General features: G+C 45.9%; 1 protein-coding gene across 1 annotated transcript in view; it reads left to right on the top strand.

Moving 5' to 3' along the window:
* The window catches only part of sh3d21 (SH3 domain containing 21), a 131,117-nt gene that overhangs the window by 42,335 nt on the left and 64,847 nt on the right, over positions 1–23,935 (top strand). Inside the window, exons 4-5 of the mRNA XM_070898718.1 lie at positions 17,053–17,168; positions 21,281–21,398. Of these exons, the coding sequence (XP_070754819.1) occupies positions 17,053–17,168; positions 21,281–21,398 (234 nt within the window). The remainder of the gene's footprint in view (positions 1–17,052; positions 17,169–21,280; positions 21,399–23,935) is intronic.

Raw genomic sequence — 23,935 nt, 5'->3', positions numbered from 1 at the left:
CCATATGCCTCGATACCCTTACCCAACAAAAATCTGTCGATCTCAGTCTTGAAAGCTTCAATTGTATCCCAGCAGCCACAGTCTTTTGGGGTGAGAGTTCCAGATTTCTACTAGCCTTTGTGTGAGGAAGTCCTTCCTGGTTTCACCCCTGAGCGGCCTGTCTCTAATTTTATGATCATGTCCCCTTGTTCTGGATTCCACCATCAGAGGAAATAGTTTCTCTGAATCTAAACTATTGAATTTTTCTAACATTAAACACCTCGATCAGATCACCCCTCAATCTTCAAACTCAGGGGAATACAGGACAAGTTATGCAACCTGTCCTCATAATTAAACACGCTGGGACCCTGCCAGAGGCTCAGTGCAAATATGGGATCCCTGGTAACGTGTTTTAATGTGGGGGAGGTGCGGAGGGGTCCCGACAGTGCTGATGCCCAGGGCCCCGGAGATATTTACTCTGTCTTTGACAAGCTCGCCGCAAACAGAAAGAGTGAGACCAATCACAACCCCCTTTGTTTTTAGGATCAAGATGTATTAAAATAGGGTCCATTTTAAAACAGAAAGGAATGAGTTTCATTCCAAATTGCATGAGCGTTGATAGGCCAGGCCGTACATAATACTGCACACAGTGTCTGCCGTGGTTCAGTTGGTAGCACTCTCGTCTCATGAGTCAAAAGCTCGTGGGTCCTGCTCCAGAGACTTAACCACAAAATACAATGCTGCACTCCAGACTTGAGCACATAATCTAGACATCAATGCAATGCTGAGGGAGTGCTACACTGTCGGAGGTGCCGTCTTGTGGATGGAACCTTAGACCGAGGCCCCGTCTCAGGTGGACGTAAAAGATCCCATGGCTCTATTTCGAAGAAGAGCACGGGTGTTATCCCCGGTGTCCTGGCCAATATTTATCCCTTAACCAACATTACTAAAAACTAAGAAAGCTTCATTCACTTTGCATCCAATTTCCACCCTTCCCTCACCTTCACATGGTCCATCTCCGACTCTTTCCTTCCCTTCCTCGACTCCTCTCTCTCCATTTCTGGGGATAGGCTACTGACCATCATTCACTATAAGCTCACTGACTCCCACAGCTACCTGGACTACACTTCCTCCTAAACTACTTCCTGTAAGGACTCCATTCCATTAGCCCAGTTTCTCTGTCTCCATCACATCTGTTCTGACGACGCCACCTTTCACACCAATGTTTCCGATATGTCTTCCTTTTTTCTCAACCGAGGATTACCTTCTATTGTGATTGACATGGTCCTCGACTGTGTCCGTTCTAATTCCCACATTTCTGTTCTCGCCCCTCCCCTCCCTCCCAGAACCACAATAGGGTTCCCCTTGTCCTCACCTTTCACCCCACCAGCCTCCACGTTCAACAGATCATCCTCCGCCATTTCCTCCACCTCCAGCGTGATCCCACACCAATCATATCTTCCCCTCCCCTCCCCATCAGCATTCCGAAGGGACCGCTCCCTCCGTGACACCCTGGTCCATTCCGCAGTCACCCTCAGCATCCCCTCCCCTTCCCACGGCACCTTTCCGTGCAAGCGCAGAAGATGCAACACCTGCCCTTTTACCTCCTCACTTCCCACTGTCCAGGGCCCCAAACACTCCTTCCAGGCGAAACAGTGATTTACTTGTACTTCTTTCAATTTAGTATACTGTATTCATTGCTGACAATCTTGTCTCCTCGATATTGAGGAGACCAACGCAGATTGGGTGATCGTTTTGCAGAACACCTACGTTCAGTCTGTAATCATGACCCCGAGCTTTCGGTTACTTTAAATCTCCACTCCACTCCCACTCTGATATTTCCACCCTCAGCCTCCTAAACTGTTCCAATGAAGCTCAACGTAAGCTCAAGGAACAGCACCTCTTCTTTCATTTAGGCACTTTACAGCCTTCTGGACTCAACATCAAGTTCAACAATTTCAAACTGTAATTTTTTTTCTGTTTTTTCTTATCTTTCCCACGTTAGCTGTTGATGATTCTGCCATTTCCATTTACATCCTATCTCGATTCATCTTTTGCTTCTTAACTTGTCCCATTACCATATCCATTTGCCTCGCACCATCATCCCTTTTGTCTCTTAATCTCTTCTACCTTCCACCCTATTGTGATATCTTTACACGGCTACTCAAGCACTCACCCTACAAGATAGCTCCTTAACAGAAATTGTCATCATGTGACTTTGCCACATGACCTTTTATTATTAATACATCAGTAGTCCACTAGGTGGTGCTCTATTACACTTCTCCTTCCTCAATGAAGAAGTAGTCACAACAAATTAATCGATATACATAACTTGCATGATTCGATTATTGCTGGTGAGTCAGATAGTCTTGTTACAAGTAAAGATATGAACTTATTTTTCCATATTAACAAATCAAACTTATCTACTTGTTTTCTGTTTTGAAGAGGATACCTTTGTTGTGTATCTGTAAAGCATGCATTCCCATGTTCCGCCACCAGGGAGTGCATCCCCTGAAGTCCCAAGGGATCCCAGCATCCCTTGGGAGCACTGTATATAAGCCGGCCCCTAAGGCCTGTTCCTCACTCTGGAGTGTCTTAATAAAGACTGAGGTCACTGTTACTTTAACCTCCCTGTGTGCAGTCTCATCTGTGTTAGGAACACAATAACCTTCTTTCTTGAAAATAACTTTCCAAACGTTGTAGAACTTGGAATCAGTCTAGGTTGAGCCTGAGCAGAGTTTTCTCCAAGGGCAGCCCTTGATCTACATTTGAACTCTTTACAACTTCAGACTGTTTGTCTGCCTGACTCAGACTGAGACTTAAGTTCTGACTTTCTCTTGGACTTGTTTCTAGTACATCTGATGTAGGATTTGCTACTGGTACTTTACTTGTAACAAGACTATCTGACTCACCAGCAATAATCGAATCATTCCAACTTTCAACTCCTTCCACATCTGTAGGTAAAGTATCATCTATGTGAATAAACCTAACCTGTCGATGATCAAATATCTTGACCAAATATGTGCGAGGGCACATATCTTCACTACTCTTCCTGGTAGCCACGTTAACCATTTATGGTGATGGTTCTTCACTCTCACCTTCTGATTCAGTTTCACACTTCTCTCTCTTACTATACCTCTAGCATGACTCTCTTTCTATCTTGATTGTTTCTCTTCTACTGACTGTGCCAAGTTTGGCTTTAACAACGAGAACCAGGTTCGTGGCTGTCATTTGAGAAGAACTCTGCTGGTGTTCTACCAGTAGTTGTATGAGGAGTATTATGATAAGTACTCAGAAAATTTGCCAGTCTTTGGTCCAACAACAACTGCCATTTCTTGGATTTGGATCCAACATTTGCTTGATGAGGGCATGCTTTACAATTTGTACTGAGTGCTCTGCTGCACCATTTGAAGCAGGGTGCAATGGTGGAACTTTGGTATCTTTCACACTGTTTCTGCTCATGAACTGTGCACATTCTTCTGAACAAAATTGCGGTCTATTATCAGACACAATTTCTTCTGGGAGGTCATATGAAGAAAACAGTCTTTGCAAATTGTCTAGTGATTTACATGTTATTTTATGCATCAGAAACACACCTACCCACTTCAAATGACTATCACTATGAACAATTGCTGTCCTTTTAGCTCAGCAAAATCTACATATAAACTTTGCCACACCATGGGAGGCCATTTCTATGGTTTCTGATGGTGGTTTCTTGCTTACTGATTGACATGTTGTACACAAACTAATGATGTACTCTATATCTTGGGAATCCCTGGCCCAAGACCACTCAAAGTGGAGGAGAAGCATTCGAGAAGGCACTGAACACTTTGAGTCTCTTCGCTAGGAGCACACAGAAGCCAAGTACAAACAGCGGAAGGAACGTATGAAAAATCAAGCACCCCACCCACCCATCCTTCCAAACACTGTCTGCCCCACCTGTGACAGAGACTGTAGGTCCCACATTGGTCTCATCAGTCACCTGAGAACTCATTTTTGTGTGGAAGCAAGTTATCCTCAATTCTAGGGGACAGCCTTAGAAGAAGACGACTCTATATCTATCTAAACCTGTGCAAAACTCTTGGTCAAGCACATTTCCAAGTGCTGGTCATGAAGATTTCCTAACAATTTGGACCTGAACTTATTTGGGATAACCACTCTTGCACCCCACATGATACAATCTTTAGCCACGGACAATTCATTCCTACGAATGAAGTATGGGTGAATATCTTTCTCTGATACCTGGTTTGGCCATTCTTTTGCTATGTAACTATAAACCTTTGACATAAATGGGTCACGTTTGGTTGCTCGACCAATCTCTTCAGCTGTGACTGGCAGTTCATCAATGTATGAAAAATAAAACACTTCTTCCCTATTGAGCGTAACTTGTTATGGAGATGGCAACCTAGACATAGCATCAGCATTAATATGATCAGCTGATCATCTGTACTCAATGTCAATGTCATACGTATATGCTGACAAAATCAAAGCCCATCTCTGCATTCAGGCTGCAGTTAAGGAACTGGGGATTTTGGATGGAAGATTGCAATTAGGTGCTTATGGTCAGTAACGATGGTAAACTTACAACCAAACAAGTATTTGTGGAACTTCTTGACCCCAAAAATCATTGCCAAAGCTTCCCTTTTGATCTGCGCATAATTCCGCTCATTGGCATTGAGAGTGCGTGAAGCAAAAGCAATTGGTCTCTCCTCCCCACTATCTAGTACATGAGAGATCACTGCCCCAACTTCATTCAGAGTGGCGTCACGTGCTAGTTTGACTTCCTTATATACATCATAGTGAACTAACATGGTACTCTCTACCAATTGGCTTTTACACTCTTTGAATACTGTGTCACATTCTTCTGACCACTTCCAATGGACCTGTTTTTTCAACAACTCATTCAGTGGATGTAATACAGTAGCCAAATTTGGTAGGAACTTCCATAATAGTTCAAAAGACCCCAAAATGATCAAAATTCAGTGACATTCTTGGGAGGGGGTGCATTTCTGATTCAATCCAGCTTTCCCTTGGTGGGATGTAAACCATCCTTGTCTATTCTGTGCCCTAAGTACTCCATTGAGTTTTGAAAAAACTCACACTTGTGAGCAGTCACTCATACTCTGCACTTTTCTAGCCATTTGAGCACTTCATTAAACACGTTATTATGGATTTGCCTGTTTGGTGCTGAAATGCATATATCATCTAAATAACATACTATACCTTCAATGCCTTGCAAAATCTGGTTCATCATAAATCCATACTGGTTCATCATCATAAAAAATGGTTCAGGCAGAGTCAGCATGGATTTATGAAGGGGAAGTCACGTTTGACAAATTTGCTGGAATTCTTTGAGGATGTAATGAACAGGGTGGATAAAGGGGAACCAGTGGATGTGGTGTATTTGGACTTCCAGAAGGCATTTGACAAGGTGCCACATAAAAGGTTACTGCACAAGATAAAAGTTCATGGGGTTGGGGGTAATATATTAGCATGGATAGAGGATTGGCTAACTAACAGAAAAAAGAGAATCGGGATAAATGGTTAATTCTTGGGTTGGCAATCAGTAACTAGTGGGATGCCACAGGGATCAGTGCTGGGACCCCAACTATTTACAATCTATATTAACGACTTGGAAGAAGAGACCAAGTGTAACATAGCCAAGTTTGCTGATAATACAAAGATGGGAGGAAAAGCAATGTGTGAGGAGGACACAAAAAATCTGCAAAAGGACATAGACAGGCTAAGTGAGTGGGCAAAAATTTGGCAGATGGAGTATAATGTTGGAAAGTGTGAGGCCATGCACTTTGGCAGAAAAAAATCAAAGAGCAAGTTATTATTTAAATGGAGAAAGATTGCAAAGTGCTGCAGTACAGTGGGACCTGGGGGTACTTGTGCATGAAACACAAAAGGATAGTATGCAGGTACAGCAAGTGATCAGGAAGGCCAATGGAACCTTGGCCTTTATTGCAAAGGGGATGGAGTATAAAAGCAGGGATATCTTGCTACAGCTATACAAGGTATTGGTGAAGCCACACCTGGAATACTGCGGCAGTTTTGGTTTCCATATTTACGAAAGGATATACTTGCTTTGGAGGCAGTTCAGAGAAGGTTCACTGGGTTGATTCCGGAGATGAGGGGATTGACTTATGAGGAAAGGTTGAGGAGGTTGGGCCTCTACTCATTGGAATTTAGAAGAATGAGAGGTGATCTTATCGAAACGTTTAAGATTATGAGGGAGCTTGACAAGGTGGATGCAAAGAGGATGTTTCCACTGATGGGGAAGACTAGAACTAGAGGGCATGATCTTAGAATAAGGGGCCACCCATTTAAAACAGAAATGAGGAGAAATTTCTTCTCTCAGAGGGTTGTAAATCTGTGGAATTTGCTGCCACGGAGAGCTGTGGAAGCTGGGACATTGAATAAATTTAAGACAGAAATAGACAGTTTCTTAAACGATAAGGGGATAAGGGGTTATGGGGAGTGGGCAGGGAAGTGGAGCTGAGTCCATGATCTTATTGAATGGCGGAGCAGGCTCAAGGGGCTGTATGGCCTACTCCTGTTCCTATTTCTTATGTTCTTATGTTATCACCCCTTGGAATATGGCAGGGTCAAAAAACATTCCAAATGGCAGCCTATTAAATTGATATAGGCCTAGATGAGTATTTATAGTTAAGCATTACATGGACTCCTCATCTAGCTCAAGTTGTAAGTCGGCATTTCTTAAATCTAGCTTTGAGAAAATCTGGCCACCTGTCAGTGTTGTGAAAAAATCTTCGACATTTGGCAATGTATTGAGTAGATTACCCTCTAGTACCTGGTTTACGGTTACTTTATTATCATCACACAACCTTACCTTACCATCTGATTTAGGTACAACAACAATGGGTGTAGCCCAATTACTTAGATGTACCTTAGAGATAATGTTCTCAGTTTGTAGTCTTTTGGGTTCTTGCTCAATGTTCTCCTTGAGTGCGTATGGTACGGTATGTGGCTTGCAGAAAACTGGTCTTGTGCCCTTCTGCACTCTGACACTTGCCTTGAAGTTTTGGATCGGACTGCCTGTTTTGCGGAATATCTTCGGATGCTGCTTGATGACGTCATCTTTCAATGTAAATTTCATTTCCACACGAAATATCTTATTCCAATCAGCTTCGGTGATCCCAACCAACTTCTACCTATCAAGGCAGGCTTGTCTCCTGCCATTACTGTGAGAGGCAAGCTCTGAAACTGATTCTTGTATTTCACTGGTATGGTGATACTTCCTTCAACAGGGATTTGCTCTCCTGAGTAACCTCGCAGCTCTATCTTCGATTTCTCTAGTCGAAAATCACGCAACTTGTCGAGATATGCTGATCCTGGTACTACGCTCATGGATGCAGTGTCTATTTCCATGGTTCCCTCAACATCTACTTGGATTACGATACTTTGTGAGTCACTGTTAGATACCCTCATGCTCCTGATGACGTGTATTTCCAGAACCTCCTCATCCTGTTGCTTCTCTTCAATGTTATGTAGCATCTGGTGATTTCTACTTCTTGCATTGAAAGCCTATTTACTCGTCAGTCGGCATGCCTTCTCAAGATGCCCGGTTTTCTAGCAGCAGAAATACTCTGCCGTCACATATGGACAGCTTTGAGCAATGTTTTGTCCCAGGCACCGATAGTATGACTTCAATTCACTGTTACCTTGGCCAGTTGCTGAGGCCTTTTACTTTTAGCCGGCAGGCGATTCACCTCGGTTGTCTGATGACAGAAAATGGCGCAAAGTTCTCGGTTCTATTGTTCGGCCATATCCATCGACATAGCTGTCTGACAAGCTAAATCCAAAGTCAAGTTAGGGGTTGTCAACAATTTTCTTCTGATCGCTTCATTTTTCATCCCACAAACAAAGTGGCCCCTCATACTGTGAACTCCATTTTGCAAAGCCTGGTCAGTACATTCGCCCTTTCTGTGCCTTAGTCTCTCTATCGTGTTTCACATTTGCTGACTCCCCAGTTGTACATACTCACTGTGCCCTATTGAATATCCTTACACTCCAGTTGTACTAATTGGTTTACAGCAGGTGTGATCAGATGTGGTTTGCGGGGGGATTCTGAGTGCACTGCCTATGTTGGACTCCGCAGTGTTCAAGTAGCACACGGATCTTGTCGTTCATTGGTCTGTGAGAGTGGAAGTCCAGTATGTTGTGTATTGCTCTGGTACAATGAAAGTATGATAAGTACAATGGTGCACCACAGAGGGCGTTGTGGTGGGAGACCTGGAGGAGGCAGTATAAAAGGCTGCCCACCATACCTGGAGGCCACTCTGGAGCTGTTCAATAAAGGACTAAGGTCACAGCAGTTAGACTTACACCAGACCGTATGGAGTCAGTGATTTGTGTGCTACAAACACCACATTGGCGACGAGGAAGTGGACGAACTCCATGCAACCATGGCTACTCTGGGCTCGCTAAAGAATTTTACCGCGGGCAATGATTGGGAGGCCTTTACAGAAAGGCTCGAGTACTACTTCACAGCAAACGACCTGACGGGGAGCACGGACGCAATGAGAGAGAAGCGTAAGGCGATATTGCTCTCCAGTTGTGGCGATGAGGTTTACTGTCTTTTCAGGGATTTGCTGGCACCTGGGAGCGCCAGGGACAAGTCAAACGAGGAGCTGACTGAACTCATCCGTGACCAGTTGAAACCAAAGGAGAGCATCCTCACGGCCAGATACAAATTTTACCATCACTGCAGACCTGAGGGCCAGGATGTCACCAAATATGCTGCGGACCTCAGGAGACTCGCGGCGCCGTGTGATTTTGGGGCACACCTTGACGAGGTGTAGCGGGACGTTTTCGTTATGGGGATTGGCCACGAGGGCCTCCTTCACAAGCTGCTAGCCATGGAACCCACAGTCACCCTGACAAAGGCCATCAGCATCAGCCGTGCATATATGACCTCGACTTGCAGCACTAAGCAAATAATCCACACAGTCTCGAACCCGGCAGGCACGGTCCACAGGATAGCGGTCACCATGGACAAAACTGCAGAACGTGGCTTTGCCTGGGGCAGAGAGCACGGACCTCGGGGTCCTGGAACTCAGAGTCCGCTGAGGGGGGCCAATCAAGCAGCACCATGCTGGCGTTGTGGAGGAAGCCATGGGGCTCACCGGTGCAGGTTTGCGGAGTACACGTGCAATACCTGCCACGTTAAAGGCCACCTTCAGCATTTTGTAAAATAAATAAGACTCACCACATGGCTGAGGAGATGGGAGATGATCCACTGTTCAGGGAGGAGGAGGCAAAAGAAGATGAGGTGTTGGGACTGTATACGTGCACCGACGATTCGCCCCCAGTGATAATGGAAGTAAAAATTGATGGAGTCCCAGTGAGTATGGAAGTGGATACGGGATCAAGTCCGTCGTGGATGAGTCAGAGAACTTTCGATAAACTGTGGGGTAACCCGTCAGCACGACTCGAGCTGGTCCCGGTCACCGCAAAGCTGCGTACCTACACCAAGGAACTGATTCCTGTTCTCGGCAGAGCGGATGTGCAGGTATCTCACGGGGGCGAGACGCACGGGTCATTGTAGGCGATGGGCCAATGCTCCTCGGCAGAAGATGGATGGGAAAAGTCCGTGGGAGCTGGGAAGACTTCACTCCTCCACAGACTGCTGCTCCCCGGGTCCCCAAACAGCAGCGCCAAGCGAGCTGGAGCTGCAGCCTAAATCCACACACAGGCGACAGCAGCCCAGAACTCCTGACCCCAAGCAATCCTGCAGCCTCCACCCTGGAAGAACAAGTATTGCTGAGGTGCGGGCCTATTGCTGAGGTGCGGGCCAGGGGGGCGCTGCGGGCAAGAAGCGGGAGGCCCATCGATGGCCGGCGGATCAGGGGGGCACACGCAGCGGAACAAGCGGACGGCTGCAGCAGCTGCGATGGTGGCGGCCACGGCGGCCGCAGGAGAGGCGACAAGTGTGACGACAATGGCGGGAGCGGAGGCTGCGGTGGCGGCGGGCACGACTCGGGGGAACGCGAGCCAGAGCGGCGGATGCGGCAGCAGGCACGGAGCGACTCACCGGGACTGTGGCTGATCGAGTCCAGATCGACTTCTGTAAGGTGGGCCGTTTTTTTCTTCTCTCTCTTTTTCCTCTTTCCTACTTCCTTGTCCCCTCTCCTTTTTTTGCCAGCGAGCTCAAGATGGCGGTGAGCCTTGTGGCAACGGAGCCCTGCAGACAAAGGCCAGCAGCACACCTAAGATGGCGGCGCCTCGTGGGAAGCCACAAGATGGCGTCTTAAAAGGGAAATGCTCCCGGGAGTCTTTAAAGGGCCTTACACCATTGGCGGTCCCCACGTAAAGACTTTTGTAAGGCAAGAGTGAGTCTAAATGTGCCTTGTGAATGTAGGATAATGGATATGAACTGCGAATCATGATAAGAGATTATATTTCAATGCTGAATGGTTACTGTGTTTAAAACAATGGATATGAATTACGAAACATGATAAGAGTTAATATTTCAATGCTGAATGGTCACTGTGCTTGAAATCATGGACATGAATCACGGGAAGAGTTGATACCATGAGGTTCAAGAAAAAGGGACGGATCCATGGGCTAATGTAATTTTCGATTTAGGGAATTCAAGCAACGGCTTTTTGAACCGGGGAGGGAGTGAGATGTTGTGTATTGCTCTGGTACAATAAATGTATGATAAATACAATGTTGGACTCCGCAGTGTTCAAGTAGCACACGGATCTTATCGTTCATTGGGCTGTGAGAGTGGAAGTCCAGTATGTTATGTATTGCTCTGGTACAATAAATGGATGATAAGTACAATGGTGCACCACAGAGGGCGCTGTGGTGGGAGACCTGAAAGTACCTGCATGAGGCAGTATAAAAGGCTGCCCACCACACATGGAGGCCACTCTGGAGCTGTTCAATAAAGGGCTAAGGTCACAGCAGTTAGATCAACACCAGACCGTGTGGAGTCAGTGATTTGTATGTTACATACACCACACAGTACATTACTGGTCAGGGCTGACCAGAATTGCTTCACTTTGAATAAATCTGAGTTCCCTTCCTTTAAACATCTCAGTCCATCGTTCCATGGACCAGCATCTGCAATATTATCTGTTTGTCTTCATCTTCAAGCTGACACAAGGGCAGGAAGTGGTGTGAATTTCCCCTGCCATTGAGTGAAAGGAAACATTGAGCCCAACAAATTCACAAGCACATCCTGTAATGTTTCCATTTGCACTGACAGTGTTACTTGTCTCATGATGTTTAGGCAGCCTTCACCACGCATTCTCCAGCTGTATTCAGTCATTCTGCGCTATCTGTAATCCTTACACGTCAATCGTGCTGTTTGAGGAGTGATTAACCAGCATTAGAACATCTGTGATCAGGTTGGATGCTCGGGATTATTGTTACATTATCCACACCTTGCCCCACCTTATCTCTTCAATATCCTTTAGCCATATATCTCATGATATGTTATCCTTTCCCCGCGCCCTTCCTTCCTCTGACTCTGGTCGTTTGGGCACCCCACCTCCTCCCTTCCTCTGATCATTGCTGACAGTCTTCAGCCATCCTGGTCTCATCCCAGCAAGTCCCTTCCTGAATCTTTCCCCTTCTGTTGCCAGATGTTGCCTGGGCTGGAAAATTTTAGCTATGAGGACAGATTGGATAGGCTGGGGTTGTTTTCCTTGGAACAGACGAGGCTGAGGAGAGATGTTATTGAAGTGTATAAGTTTATGAGGGGCCAAGATAGAGTGGATAGGAAGGACCTATTTTCCTTAGCAGAGGGGTCAACAACCACGGGGCAGAGAGTTAAAATAGTTGGTAGAAGGATTAGAGGGAAAACATTTCTTCACCCAGAGGGTGGTGGGGGTCTGGAACCCTCATCATGTTTAAAAAGTACTTGGATGTGCACTTAAAGAGCCATGACCTACAGGGCTACGGACCTAGTGCTGGAAGGTGGGATTAAGGTGGGTAGCTCTTTTTCGACCAGCATGGATAGGCTGAATGGCCTCCTTCTGTGTCATAATTTTCTATGATTCTATGATTCTCTCTCCTTCTTCTCAAAACCCATTTTTACAACCAAGTCTTGATCATCTCTCCCAATCTTCACCCCCATGGCTTGGAATCTGTTTCCCTCTTTTTTTTTAAGGAGATATTAGGATGGGTGATCAAAAGTTTGGTCAAAGAGGTAGGTTTGAAGGAGCATCTTAAAGGAGGAGAGAGAGTTAGAGGGGCGGCGAGGTTTAGGGGGCAAATCCAGAGCTTAGCGTCCAGGCAACAAGGCACGGCCACCAATGGTGGAGGAGTTAAAATTGGAAATGTGCAAGAGGCCAGAATTGGAAGAGTGCAGAGATCTTGGAGAGTCGTAGGCCTGGGCGAGATTACGAGATATGAAGGATTGAGGCCATGGCGGGATTTGAAAACAAGGATGAGAATTTTAAAATTGAGCTGTTGCTGGACTGGGAGCCAATGTAGGTCAGTGAGCACAAGGGTGAGGGGTGAACTGGACTTTTAAAAAATTAGTTCCTGGGATGTGGGTGATGCTGGCAAGGCCGGCATTTATTGCCCGTCTCTAATTGCCCTTGAGAAGATGGTGGTGAGCTGCCTTCTTGAACTGCTGCAGTCCGTATGGTGAAGCTGCTGCCACAGTGCTGTTAGGGAGGGAGTTCTGGGATTTTGAGCCAGTGACGATGAAGGAACAGCAATATATTTCCAAGTCAGGATGGTGTGTGACTTGGAGGAGAACATGGAGGTAGTGGTGTTCCCATGTGCCTGCTACCCTTGTCCTTCTAGGTGGTAGAGGTTGCGGGTTTGGGAGGTGCTGCCGAAGAAGCCTTGGCGAGTTGCCGCAGTGTATCTTGTAGATGGTGCACACTGCAGCCACGGTACGCTGGTGGTGGAGGGAGTGAATGTTTAATATAAGAACATAAGAAACAGGAGCAGGAGTAGGCCATACAGCCCCTCCAGCCTGCTCCGCCATTCAATAAGATCATGGCTGATCATAGACCTCAACTCCATTTTCCTGAACCATCTCCATATCCATTGATTCCCCACGAGTCCAAAAATCTATCTATCACAGCCTTGAATATACTCAAAACCTCAGCATAAATAGCAGCACTGACCAGTTGGGCCAAATGGCTAGTTTCTGTTCTGCTCATTCAATGTAATTCCATACAACAGGCAGTGAGATTATAATGGCAGTTGTCATGTTTGTAACTACAATGTAACACCACTGTCTTACTGTATACTCTCAACTTCGATGCACACCTTGACCACAGGGGGTGAACTTGTGGGAGACACTCCTTACCTGATCACACAGGTATATAAAGGGAGGTCCCACGCAGGGTCATCACTTCTGGAGTGCTGTAATAAAGAGCTAAGGTCACAGAGTGGCCTTGGCCCTGGAATGTGCCTCGTGTGGTTTCATGCTGTAGACTAAAGACTTTACAGCAGTGGTTTCAGGAAGTGGCTTAATATCGCAGTGATATAACGATATAGTGAAGCGAGACTCGTCTTGATGTGATAATGGAAACACCAGACCAACGGGTCACGCCGGTGGAGAAATAAACAACAGCTCAGATCTGACCCTCCTCAGGAAATGACAGCTTCAAAGGCAGCTTCATCATTCTCAAGTTATTTCACTTATTCTATCGCCGTGGACACCACCTGCGGGGCAGCTTTCTCGCTCACGTCTGATCGGAGGAACAGTTGGAATGTGTTGCTGCTTCAGGAGGAGGTTGGGAACCAGACTGTCGCCCACCACTGGTACAGCGGCAAGCATGTGTCGGGAATGTGCTTTGAATTCGCATGGTGGTGGGGGCACGGGGAGGACGGGGGATAGAGCCGCAGGGAGTCAAATGGCCAATTGACCAGCCAGGAAATATAAAGCTGGCCACAAGCAGTCGGGACCCAGAAATGCAAGGACAGTTTAGTTTATGTCTTTTATTGTGGGGGGTGGAGGGTGAGTTCTGTGTCTCTCATTGTCATCGATTGTTACAAATCTACAGAATGTCCTGCTCAGTATCTGTTACCTCTCGGGCTTTTTAAAATTCTATATATTTTTTTAGTAGGCATGATTCTAGGTTTCCGATTGTGGCAGAGCAGTAATTTTAGGTTCTGGTTACATCAATATTTAATTACAGAAGCTTTTTCAGGATTTTCTGTTGCAGTATGGAAGAAGTGTGGGGAAATATGGGGAAATTCAGCCTTAAAGGGAGATCACAGTGACAGACACCTCAGTAATGGGGCCATGGTTGAGCGTCTGGGGTTGGTGTCGTTCCATTGAGATTGTTCCAGTGAAGTGTATCACTAGCGATGGGATTGTCCAATGAGGTGTCCCAGTGAGGTTTCCCACTGTCGATGGGACTGTTAGGGGAAGAGTCCCAATGTCAATGGGACATCCCAGTGAGGTTTCCCAGTGAGGTTTCCCAGTGAGGTGTCCCGGTGAGGTGTCCCGGTGAGGTGTCCCAGTGAGGTGTCCCAGTGAGGTTTCCCAGTGAGGTGTCCCAGTGAGGTGTTCCACTGTCGATGGGACTGTTAGGGGAGGGGTCCCATTGTTGATGGGATTGTTAGGAGAGGGGTCCCACTGTCGATGAGACTGTTAGGGGAGGGGTCCCATTGTCGATGGGATTGTTAGGAGAGGGGTCCCATTGTCGATGAGACTGTTAGGAGAAGGGTCCCATTGTTGATGGGGCTGTCCAGTGAGGTTTCCCATTGTCGATGGCACTGTTAGGGGAGGGGTCCCATTGTCGATAGGACTGTTAGGGGAGGGGTCCCATTGTCAATGGGACTGTCCAGTGAAGTGTTCCACTGTCGATGTGAGCCAGTGAGGTCTCCCAGTGAGGTGTTCCAGTGAGGTGTCCCAGCATCGATGGGAGTATAATGGCCCGTTGTGTGGCTGTCTGTCTTTGATTAGCTGATGTAGATAAACTGAATAGCTTGCTCTCATATTCCGTGCTCTCTGTACAGGTTGGCTAATGTCTTGCTTATTGCTGGTAGTTCAGACCGATGTATCCTGACCGACAGTCTGGGATCTGTTTGTATCTGTGGTAGGTGAAGGCCTGGTTTAGTGCAAGATGTTTTGACCGATGGTTTAACTTGATGCTGCTCTGTACAGGCACAGCCTATCTACTTGCCTGGTGTTTAGCTTCTTGCCGTATCTCTGCTTGTCGTACTTGACCTGAATGAAGCATTGAGATCCCTCCCCCCCACCACCCCCCCTCCCCCCCCTCCCCCCCTGACCTCCCCCCCCTCCCCCGCGGCGCTGGTTCCTTGCTTTGGTTCGATTTGAGAGACCATGGTCACCACGGGGTCCCTCCCCAGGGGGTCATTGTTTTTGTGTGGGGCAGGACTCCATGCCTTGCGACCGCAGTGCAGCAGGGATTGTGTGGCCAGCGATTGTGGCCTGGTCCCTGCAGGGTGGGTTATTGAAGGATGACTATCCGTGTAATGCACAGGCGACGAATAACAGCAATATTTAGGTCTGAAAGGATGTCCTTTCTGCACACCTTGTGACCTCAGTAATTTGATCAACATTTATAGATGCCAGCCTCATCAGACACCATCTGTACTTCGGCTTTCAAACAGATATTTTACCAGATGCCTCTTAAAATGTCAAGGGTCGTGATTCTGACCTATATTAACAGAGCATTAGACCTGATACAGATGCAGATAAGCATGGAGATTGACTTCAACCAATATAGACAAACATTGACTGATACACAGAAAGGCAGGGAGAGAGACACATAGAAATTACAATAAAGAAACAGTTCGTGTCAGCGTTTACCCTGCATGTGGGCAAATAGTTCTAATCTCATTCACCCACACCACTGAAACAGACAGACACCGACTGATACAGACAGACACCACTGATACAGACAGACACCGACTGATACAGACAGACACCACTGATACAGACAGACACCAACTGATACAGACAGACACCACTGATACAGACAGACACCAAACAACAACAACAACTGTTATTTATATAGCGCCTTTAACAGCAGTGTTATAAGACAAAACAAATACAGTTAATACCGAGCCACATAGCCGCCAACCAACACCAAATGGTCATTCCTCACACTAGAGACTTGGTTACAACCAAACTTTGAATGAACCCTCTGAACAATCACTGCAGTCAGCTGTGTCCTCTGCCAGTGAGGCCCTTGGAGAGAGTAATTCCAATTCCAAAACACATTGCCCAATGAGGTACTGAACCAAATGGAGCAGGAAAGTGCCAGGTTCAGTCCCTGCTTTGTGTTGGGTTAGTTGATTTCCGGGACAGCAGAAAGGATGTTAGAATGGGGCAGAGGCACCTAGGGCTCATGGTCTGGGTCACGACCTCAGTGGGAAGATGCATGCAGGTGGCTGCCGAGGTTTGGGCTCGGCTGTGACGGCTTCCTATGCAGAATAGCCTGGGAACAGTCAGGATCCCAGCTCACACATTAGAATTACTTCTTTGGCAATAGACTGAAGGGCGAGTGGTAGCTGTGGGAGTGTGCCCCAGCAAGGACATAATTAGCAGGAGAATCGCAGAGCTGCGACTGTGAGAGGGATGTGTAATAGTGACTGCTGACTGAAGTGGGGTGTTGATCCCTGCAAACTCAGGCAGTTCTGTGGCTCAGTGGGCAGCACGCTTGCCTCGGAGTCAGAAGGTTGTGGGTTCATAACCCCACTCCATGGGACTTGAGCACAAAAGATCTAGACTGATAGTCCAGTGCAGTGCTGAGGGAGTCCTGCACTGTCGGAGGTGCCATCTTTTGGATGAGACGTTAAACATGTAAAAGATTCCATGGCACTATTTCGAAAAAGAGCAGGAGTGTTTTCCCTGGTGCCCTGGGCAATATTTATCCATCAACCAGCACCTAAAATAGATTATCTGGTCATTATCACATTGTTGTTTGTGGGAGCTTGCTGTGCGCAAATTGGCTGCTGCGTTTCCTACATTACAACAATGACTACACTCCAAAAGTACTTCATTGGCTGTAAAGTGCTTTGGGACGTCCGGTGATCAAAAGGTGCTCTAGAAATGCAAGTCTTTCTTTTGACTGACTGCGGGGTGTGTAATTGCAGAGCACGCGATGAAGAAGAAGAAGCAGAGATGGTGTGAGGCGATCATTTCTTACAGCCCCATGAAACCAGAAGAGCTGGAGCTCAACTTAGGGGACATCATTGAGATCCTCGATGAGGTAAGATCTCATTTCAAATAAATGTTTTTAAATGAACAAGTTCGTCATCATCACAGTCCACGGCGCGTCTATCTGTACTGTTGTTTCCGTTAAGAGACTTATCGAAGGCCCATAGCCTATAATACAAAGCACTACCAGGTTGGCAAAGGATAGAAGATGAGATAAATCATGTTGTGATTAATTTTTTTAAAAACTTGCATTTCTATAGCGCCTTTCATAACCTCAGGATGTCCCTAAGAGCTTTACAGCCAATTAAGTTATTTTGCAGTGTAGTCACGGTTGTAAAGTACAAAATGCAGTAGCCAATTTGCAAGCTCCCACAAACAGCAATTAAATAAATGACCAGATAGTTTATTTTAGGTAATAAAAACAGGTCAGGCAGCATCTGTGGAGGGAAAATCAGAGTTAAGGTTTCAGGTCGATGACGTTTCGTCAGAACTAGAAAAAGTTAGAGATGCAACAGGTTTTAAGCAAGTGCAGGAGCAGGGAAAGTGGGGGGTGGGGGGTTGGAAAGAGTAAAAGGGAAGGTCTGTGATAGGGTGGAAGGCAGGAGAGATGAAATGACAAAGGGTATGATTGTAACAAGGCAAAAGGAGATGGTAATGGGACAAGTAAAGAAACAAAAGATGAATGTAGATAGGGTGTAAATGGGAATGGCAGAATCACCAACAGCTGCCATCTGAAAAGAAATGGGGGCAGAGGTTACGATCTGAAATTGTTGAACTCAATGTTGTGTCCAGAAGGCTGTAAAGTGCCTAATCGATAGATGAGGTGCTGTTCCTTAGGTTTACGTTGAGTTTCATTGGAAGCCGAGGACAGAGAGGTCAGAGTGGGAGTGGAGCAGAGAATTAAAGTCACAGGTGACTGGAAGCTCAGGGTCACACTTGTGAGTTTAACAATTTCCTGCATTTTCTGATTTTATTTCAGATTTTCAGCATCTGCACTATTTGATTTTGTAATCTATTTTAGATGTTGGTTGAGGGATAAATATTGTCCAGGACAACGGGGAGAACTCCCCTGCTCTTCTTCGAATAGTGCCCTGGGATCTTTGACATCCACCTGAGAGAGCAGATTATCTCTCAGTTTATCGTCTCATCTGAAAGACAGCACCTCTGACAGTGCAGCATTCCCTCAGCACTGCACCGGAGTGTCAGCCTAGATTTGACTCACAACCTTCTGACCCAGGGGCTAGAATTCTACCATTGAGCCAGAGATGATGCTGTAACATCTCACTTGGGTACTGAAAAATGTAGAATGTAGAAAGGAAGGGATAAGTGAGGGAGCTGGTGAAGTTCCATAGTTTTGAGATCCTGGGAAAGAATTAGTTTGAGTGGGAGATGGAGAAATAATCCTGATTTCAGTGCAATGAGGATCCAGGGAGAAGAGGATTGTTTGACAAATTTGCTGGAATTCTTTGAGGATGTAACGAACAGGGTGGATAAAGGGGAACCAGTGGATGTGGTATATTTGGACTTCCAGAAGGCATTTGACAAGGTGCCACATAAAAGATTACTGCACAAGATAAAAGTTCACAGGGTTGGGGGTAATATATTAGCATGGATAGAGGATTGGCTAACTAACAGAAAAAAGAGAATCGGGATAAATGGTTCATTCTTGGGTTGGCAATCAGTAACTAGTGGGATGCCACAGGGATCAGTGCTGTGACCCCAACTATTTACAATCTATATTAACGACTTGGAAGAAGAGACCAAGTGTAACATAGCCAAGTTTGCTGATAATACAAAGATGGGAGGAAAAGCAATGTGTGAGGAGGACGCAAAAAATCTGCAAAAGGACATAGACAGGCTAAGTGAGTGGGCAAAAATTTGGCAGATGGAGTATAATGTTGGAAAGTGTGAGGCCATGCACTTTGGCAGAAAAAAAATCAAAGAGCAAGTTATTATTTAAATGGAGAAAGATTGCAAAGTGCCACAGTACAGCAGGACCTGGGGGTACTTGTACATGAAACACAAAAGGTTAGTATGCAGATACACCATGTCATCAGGAATCTTGGCCTTTATTGCAAAGGGGATGGAGTATAAAAGCAGGGAAATCTTGTTACAGCTGTACAGGATATTGGTGAGGTCACACCTGGAATACTGCGTGCAGTTTTGGTTTCCATATTTCCGAAAGGATATACTTGCTTTGGAGGCAGTTCAGTGAAGGTTCACTAGGTTGATTCTGGAGATGAGGGGGTTGACTTATGAGGAAAGGTTGAGTAGGTTGGGCCTCTACTCATTGAAATTTAGAAGATTGAGAGGAGATCTTATCGAAATGTATAAGATTATGAGGGAGCTTGACAAGGTGGATGCAGAGAGAATGTTTCCACAGATGGGGGAGACTAGAACTAGAGGGCATGATCTTAGAATAAGAGGCCGCCCATTTAAAACTGAGATGAGGAGAAATTTCTTCTCTCTGCGGGTTGTAAATCTGTGAAATTCGCTGCCTCAGAGAGCTGTGGAAGCTGGGACATTGAATAAATTTAAGACAGAAATAGACAGTTTCTTAAACGATAAGGAAATAAGGGGTTATGAGGAGTGGGCGGGAAGTGGAGCTGAGTCCATGACCAGATGAGCCAAGATCGTATTGAATGGCGGAGCAGGCTCAATGGGTCGTATGGCCTTCTCCTGCTCCTATTTCTTATGTTCTTATGTGTAGTGTAATAGATCTCCCCCTAGTGGACTACTGCGGTAATGCAACTACTGATGTAAATATAATAAAAGGATCATGCCTTCTTGCAGAGTGTGTTTGTTAATGATGTCATAAAGAATATATCACATGTAGGGTGACCTATTTGCAGGTTAGGAGTAACAAGAGAAGAAAATCCATTCGAAGACTAACCATAGCCCTACTGGTAAAACAGAGAGGGACAAGAAAGTCCATGAAGGAAAGACTTGAATCATATTAAAAACATTAATCTCTGAAGTCAAACGTGTATATAAGGTTGAGTCTCTGTGCTGTGAGACTCACTAATTAACCCAGTGCATGCGATGTTTGCTGCATATTAGCATGAATAGAATTTGAAAGCATTTTTATTTAATAAACATTGTATCCTATTAGTAAAGTTACAAAATGTTATACATTGGGCTCAGCCGCAATTCTCCACAGGGCCTCAGAGGAGGCAGAACCAGATAGTAAGCTGTTCCCCTGGTGAGAAAGAGGGTTGGGTCTCTGCACCCTGTCAATATCGCGACCTAACAGCACTGTGGGAGCACGTTCATCACCAGGACTGCAGTGGCTCAAGGACAAGGCCCACCACCATCTTCTGAGGGCAACTAGCGATGGGCAATGAATGGTGACCCAGTCTGTGTCCCAGCATCCTGAGAACAAATCAATAAAACATTGAATATTCTCCTGAAGGGAGGCCCATAGGATCATAGAATGATACAGCACAGAAGGAAGCCATTCAGCCCATCGAGGCTGTGCCGTGTCGCCCTGCCAACAGCTCCTTTTCAAGTATATATCCAATTCCTTTTGAGAGTTACTGTTGAATCTGCTCCCACCACCCTTTCAGGCAGCGCATTCCAGATCACACCAACTCGCTGTGTGAAGCAAAATTCACCGTATCTCCCCCTGATTCTTGTTATATATGCAGACTATAGATATACTCTCTGTGTAGTCACTGTATAGTTGCATAAGATGGAGACTTGTTACCTGATGAATCGTCAATAAGGTTTATACTGTGTATATACTATGCTGGCACCACTAGAGGGTGCAACTGGTGGAGACCAGAGTTTCCTGCCCCTGTGGAAGAGGCTGTCCACCAGAGGGCAGTGCGGTGGGAGACCTGAGGGTCACCTGCATATGTGTGCAGGGCCCAGTATAAAAGGTTGCCCACTATGCTTGTGCCTCACTCTGGAGTTACGAATAAAGGACCAAGGTCACTACAGTTTGAGTACAACACATTGCCTCTTGGAGTCATTCAGAAGTGCATTACAGACATAACAGTTACTGTAATTCTGTCCCCTCTGGTTACTTACACTGCAGCCAGCGGGAACGGTTTCTTCCAATATACTCTGCCGAAACCCCTCATAATATTAAACTGAGAGTTGTTCAATCACTAAACTGTGCAAAACTTACTCTCATTGTTTTTAATTTTATTTGCCATTTAGATTGAAGGTTGTTGGTGGACGGGAAGAAAGAATGGAAAAACTGGAGGTTTCCCATCTAATTGTGTCATAGAAATAGACAACACTGAAGGAAAGGGCCAGGGCCCAGTTACCGATCCAGGTATGATTTTTGATTTATTATGTTCAATGAACAAGTGTTAGGGATTTCAGTTGTGCAGTTGCGATTCCCTGGGATACAGCATCACCGGTCACGCCTATAAGTGGACCCTGCATTCCTTACAGTCTGCAGTGGACCCTTACTATATGATATAGTATGAGCCAGGAGCCGTGACAATAAGACCCCTTGTTCTGTGTACTGGAAACGATGATCTTGTTTGGATTGGCACATGCATTTCCTCTAACCTTTGGAAGGCAGACTGATAAACACTTCAGTGAGGCGAGGCAAATTCTGACTCACCAAACTGGTTTATTTTATTTAAAGCACATGAAAGTAGTCCTCTAGCAAATTGCAGCTGTTTCATATTGCTTCCTGCACCATGGAAAACAATAAAAAGCACCACTCTACCCCTCCTAATGGGCTACACTAACTTCACAAACTAGCAATCACTAACCTAGCTGCTACTAATTATTCCTATTATAGGAACGGCGAGAGAATATAGACGGATGTGATCGGGGTCTAAGAGAGGCGTGAGTTTGGGGCCCAGAAGAGGCGAGGGCCAGGGGCAACACGGGCCAGCCCACACTGCGATATGTGTGCGCACTAGGTCCGTGTAGCAGAGCAGGTCTCCAGTTGTCTTGGTTAATCCTTGCTACTGGATCAAGACCTAGCTCTGTCAAGCCCGTGTGGTGGCTGGTGTGCAACGGCCACCACACGTTAAAAAAATCCACGCACAGGCATCTTCCACCCTTCAGAACATAGTTCAGGACCTGGAATATTAGGTCCTTCATTGAAACACCTGTGAACTCATCCTTTTTTGGCGTGGAAGTTATCTTCATTTCGAGGGACCGCCTATGATGATGATTATGGGACATCTTTGTTCATGTCTCAAGCTAGAGTCTCTGGCTGGAGAGAAAGTGGGACTGCTCAGTCTCTCTCACCATTACGGGCACATTACCACCTATGGGCTGCCTTTTCCAGCAAGAGAGAAAAGCACAAGCTTAGCATCTGACGGCTCTCTCAGCTTTCTGTGCTAATAATTAGTTCGCCAAGCTGTCAGTCAAACTTCTCACCTCAAGTGATCAACGTCCCCACTTGGTGTGGAAGTTGTTACAACCACAAAGTCTGTTTAGCTAAGCCCCCTGGTAGGCATCCTGAATGAAAACTATTCCAATAATAAAGGTGCACATATCACTACAGTGTTGGACAACCGTCATTGTGTCAAACTCAGACCATCGTCCTTTGCAGCACTTGGCATCCAGTTCCCAAAACTGTTTGGCTTTTAATCGCTTCAGTGCCTGCCACATTCTCAATCAAAACCTCGAATAGCACGAGCAGACACACTTCCACTCCTAACACTCCTGCGCAATGTAAGAACATAAGAATTAGAAGCAAGAGTAGGCCATTCGGCCCCTCGAGCCAGTTCCGCCATTCAATAAGATCACAGCTGATCTACCTCAAATCCACTTTCCTGCACTATCCCCATATCCCTTCATTCCCTTAAGATTCAAAAAACTACTGCTCTCTCTCTTGAATATGCTCAATGACTGAGTCTCCACAGCCTTCTGGGGTAAATAATTTCAAAGATTCACCCCCCTCTGAGTGAACAAGTTTCTCCTCATCTCAGTCCTAAATGGCCGACCCCTTATTCTGAGACTGTGACCCCTGATTCCAGACTCCCCATCCCGGGGAAACATCCTCCCTGCATCTATCCTGTCAAGCCCTGTAAGAATGTTTCAATGAGATCACCTCTCATTCTTCTAAACTCTAGAGAATATCGGCCTAGTCTGCTCAATCTCTCCTCATAGGACAATCCCCCCATCACAGGAATCAGTCTGGTGAACCTTCGCTGCACTCCCTCTATGGAAAATATATCCTTCCTTTGGTAAGGAGACCAAAACTGAACATAATACTCCAGGTGTAGTCTCACCAGGGCCCTATATAATTGCAGTAAGGCGTCTTTACTCTTACACTAAAATCCTCTTGTAATAAAGGCAATGGAAATATTTCAGCTGAACTCTGGCCGAGGGTACCTCTTTGGCTCTCCAAAGTCCCTGAATATGAGTAACTTTTCCCTAATATACTGGTGATCCTGCTCCAGCTGGAGGTGCACCCAGTGGTCCGTGTTCCACTTACTCTGATCAGATGAAAGTAAGAGTCACACATCATCCTGACTTGGACATTTTTTCACCGTTCCTTCTTCGTTGCTGGGTCAAAATCCTGGAACTCCTTCCCTAACACCACACGGACTTCAGCGGTTCAAGAAGGTGACCCATCACCACCTTCTCAAGGGCAATTCAGGATGGGCAGCAAATGCCGGCCTTGCTCACATCCTGAGAATGAATAATAGAAAAAAAAAGCATCAACAGAAAAATGGTGTGTGTGACCAGAACAATCCTCCGCATGAACCCAACTAGAGCTGAACCCCACTTAGGCAACGTGATTTGGGGACTGTATCCCAAATGGAATCAGGGTCAACTAGAATAACTGTTATTCTCAACCAGAAGCAAAGAAAATATCATTTTTCAATATTCAGGTAT

The sequence above is a fragment of the Pristiophorus japonicus genome, chromosome 14, assembly GCF_044704955.1.
Source record: "Pristiophorus japonicus isolate sPriJap1 chromosome 14, sPriJap1.hap1, whole genome shotgun sequence".
NCBI lineage: Eukaryota > Metazoa > Chordata > Chondrichthyes > Pristiophoridae > Pristiophorus > Pristiophorus japonicus.
The sequence above is the reverse complement of the archived record's forward strand: the minus strand, read 5'-3'. Positions and strand labels throughout refer to the sequence as shown.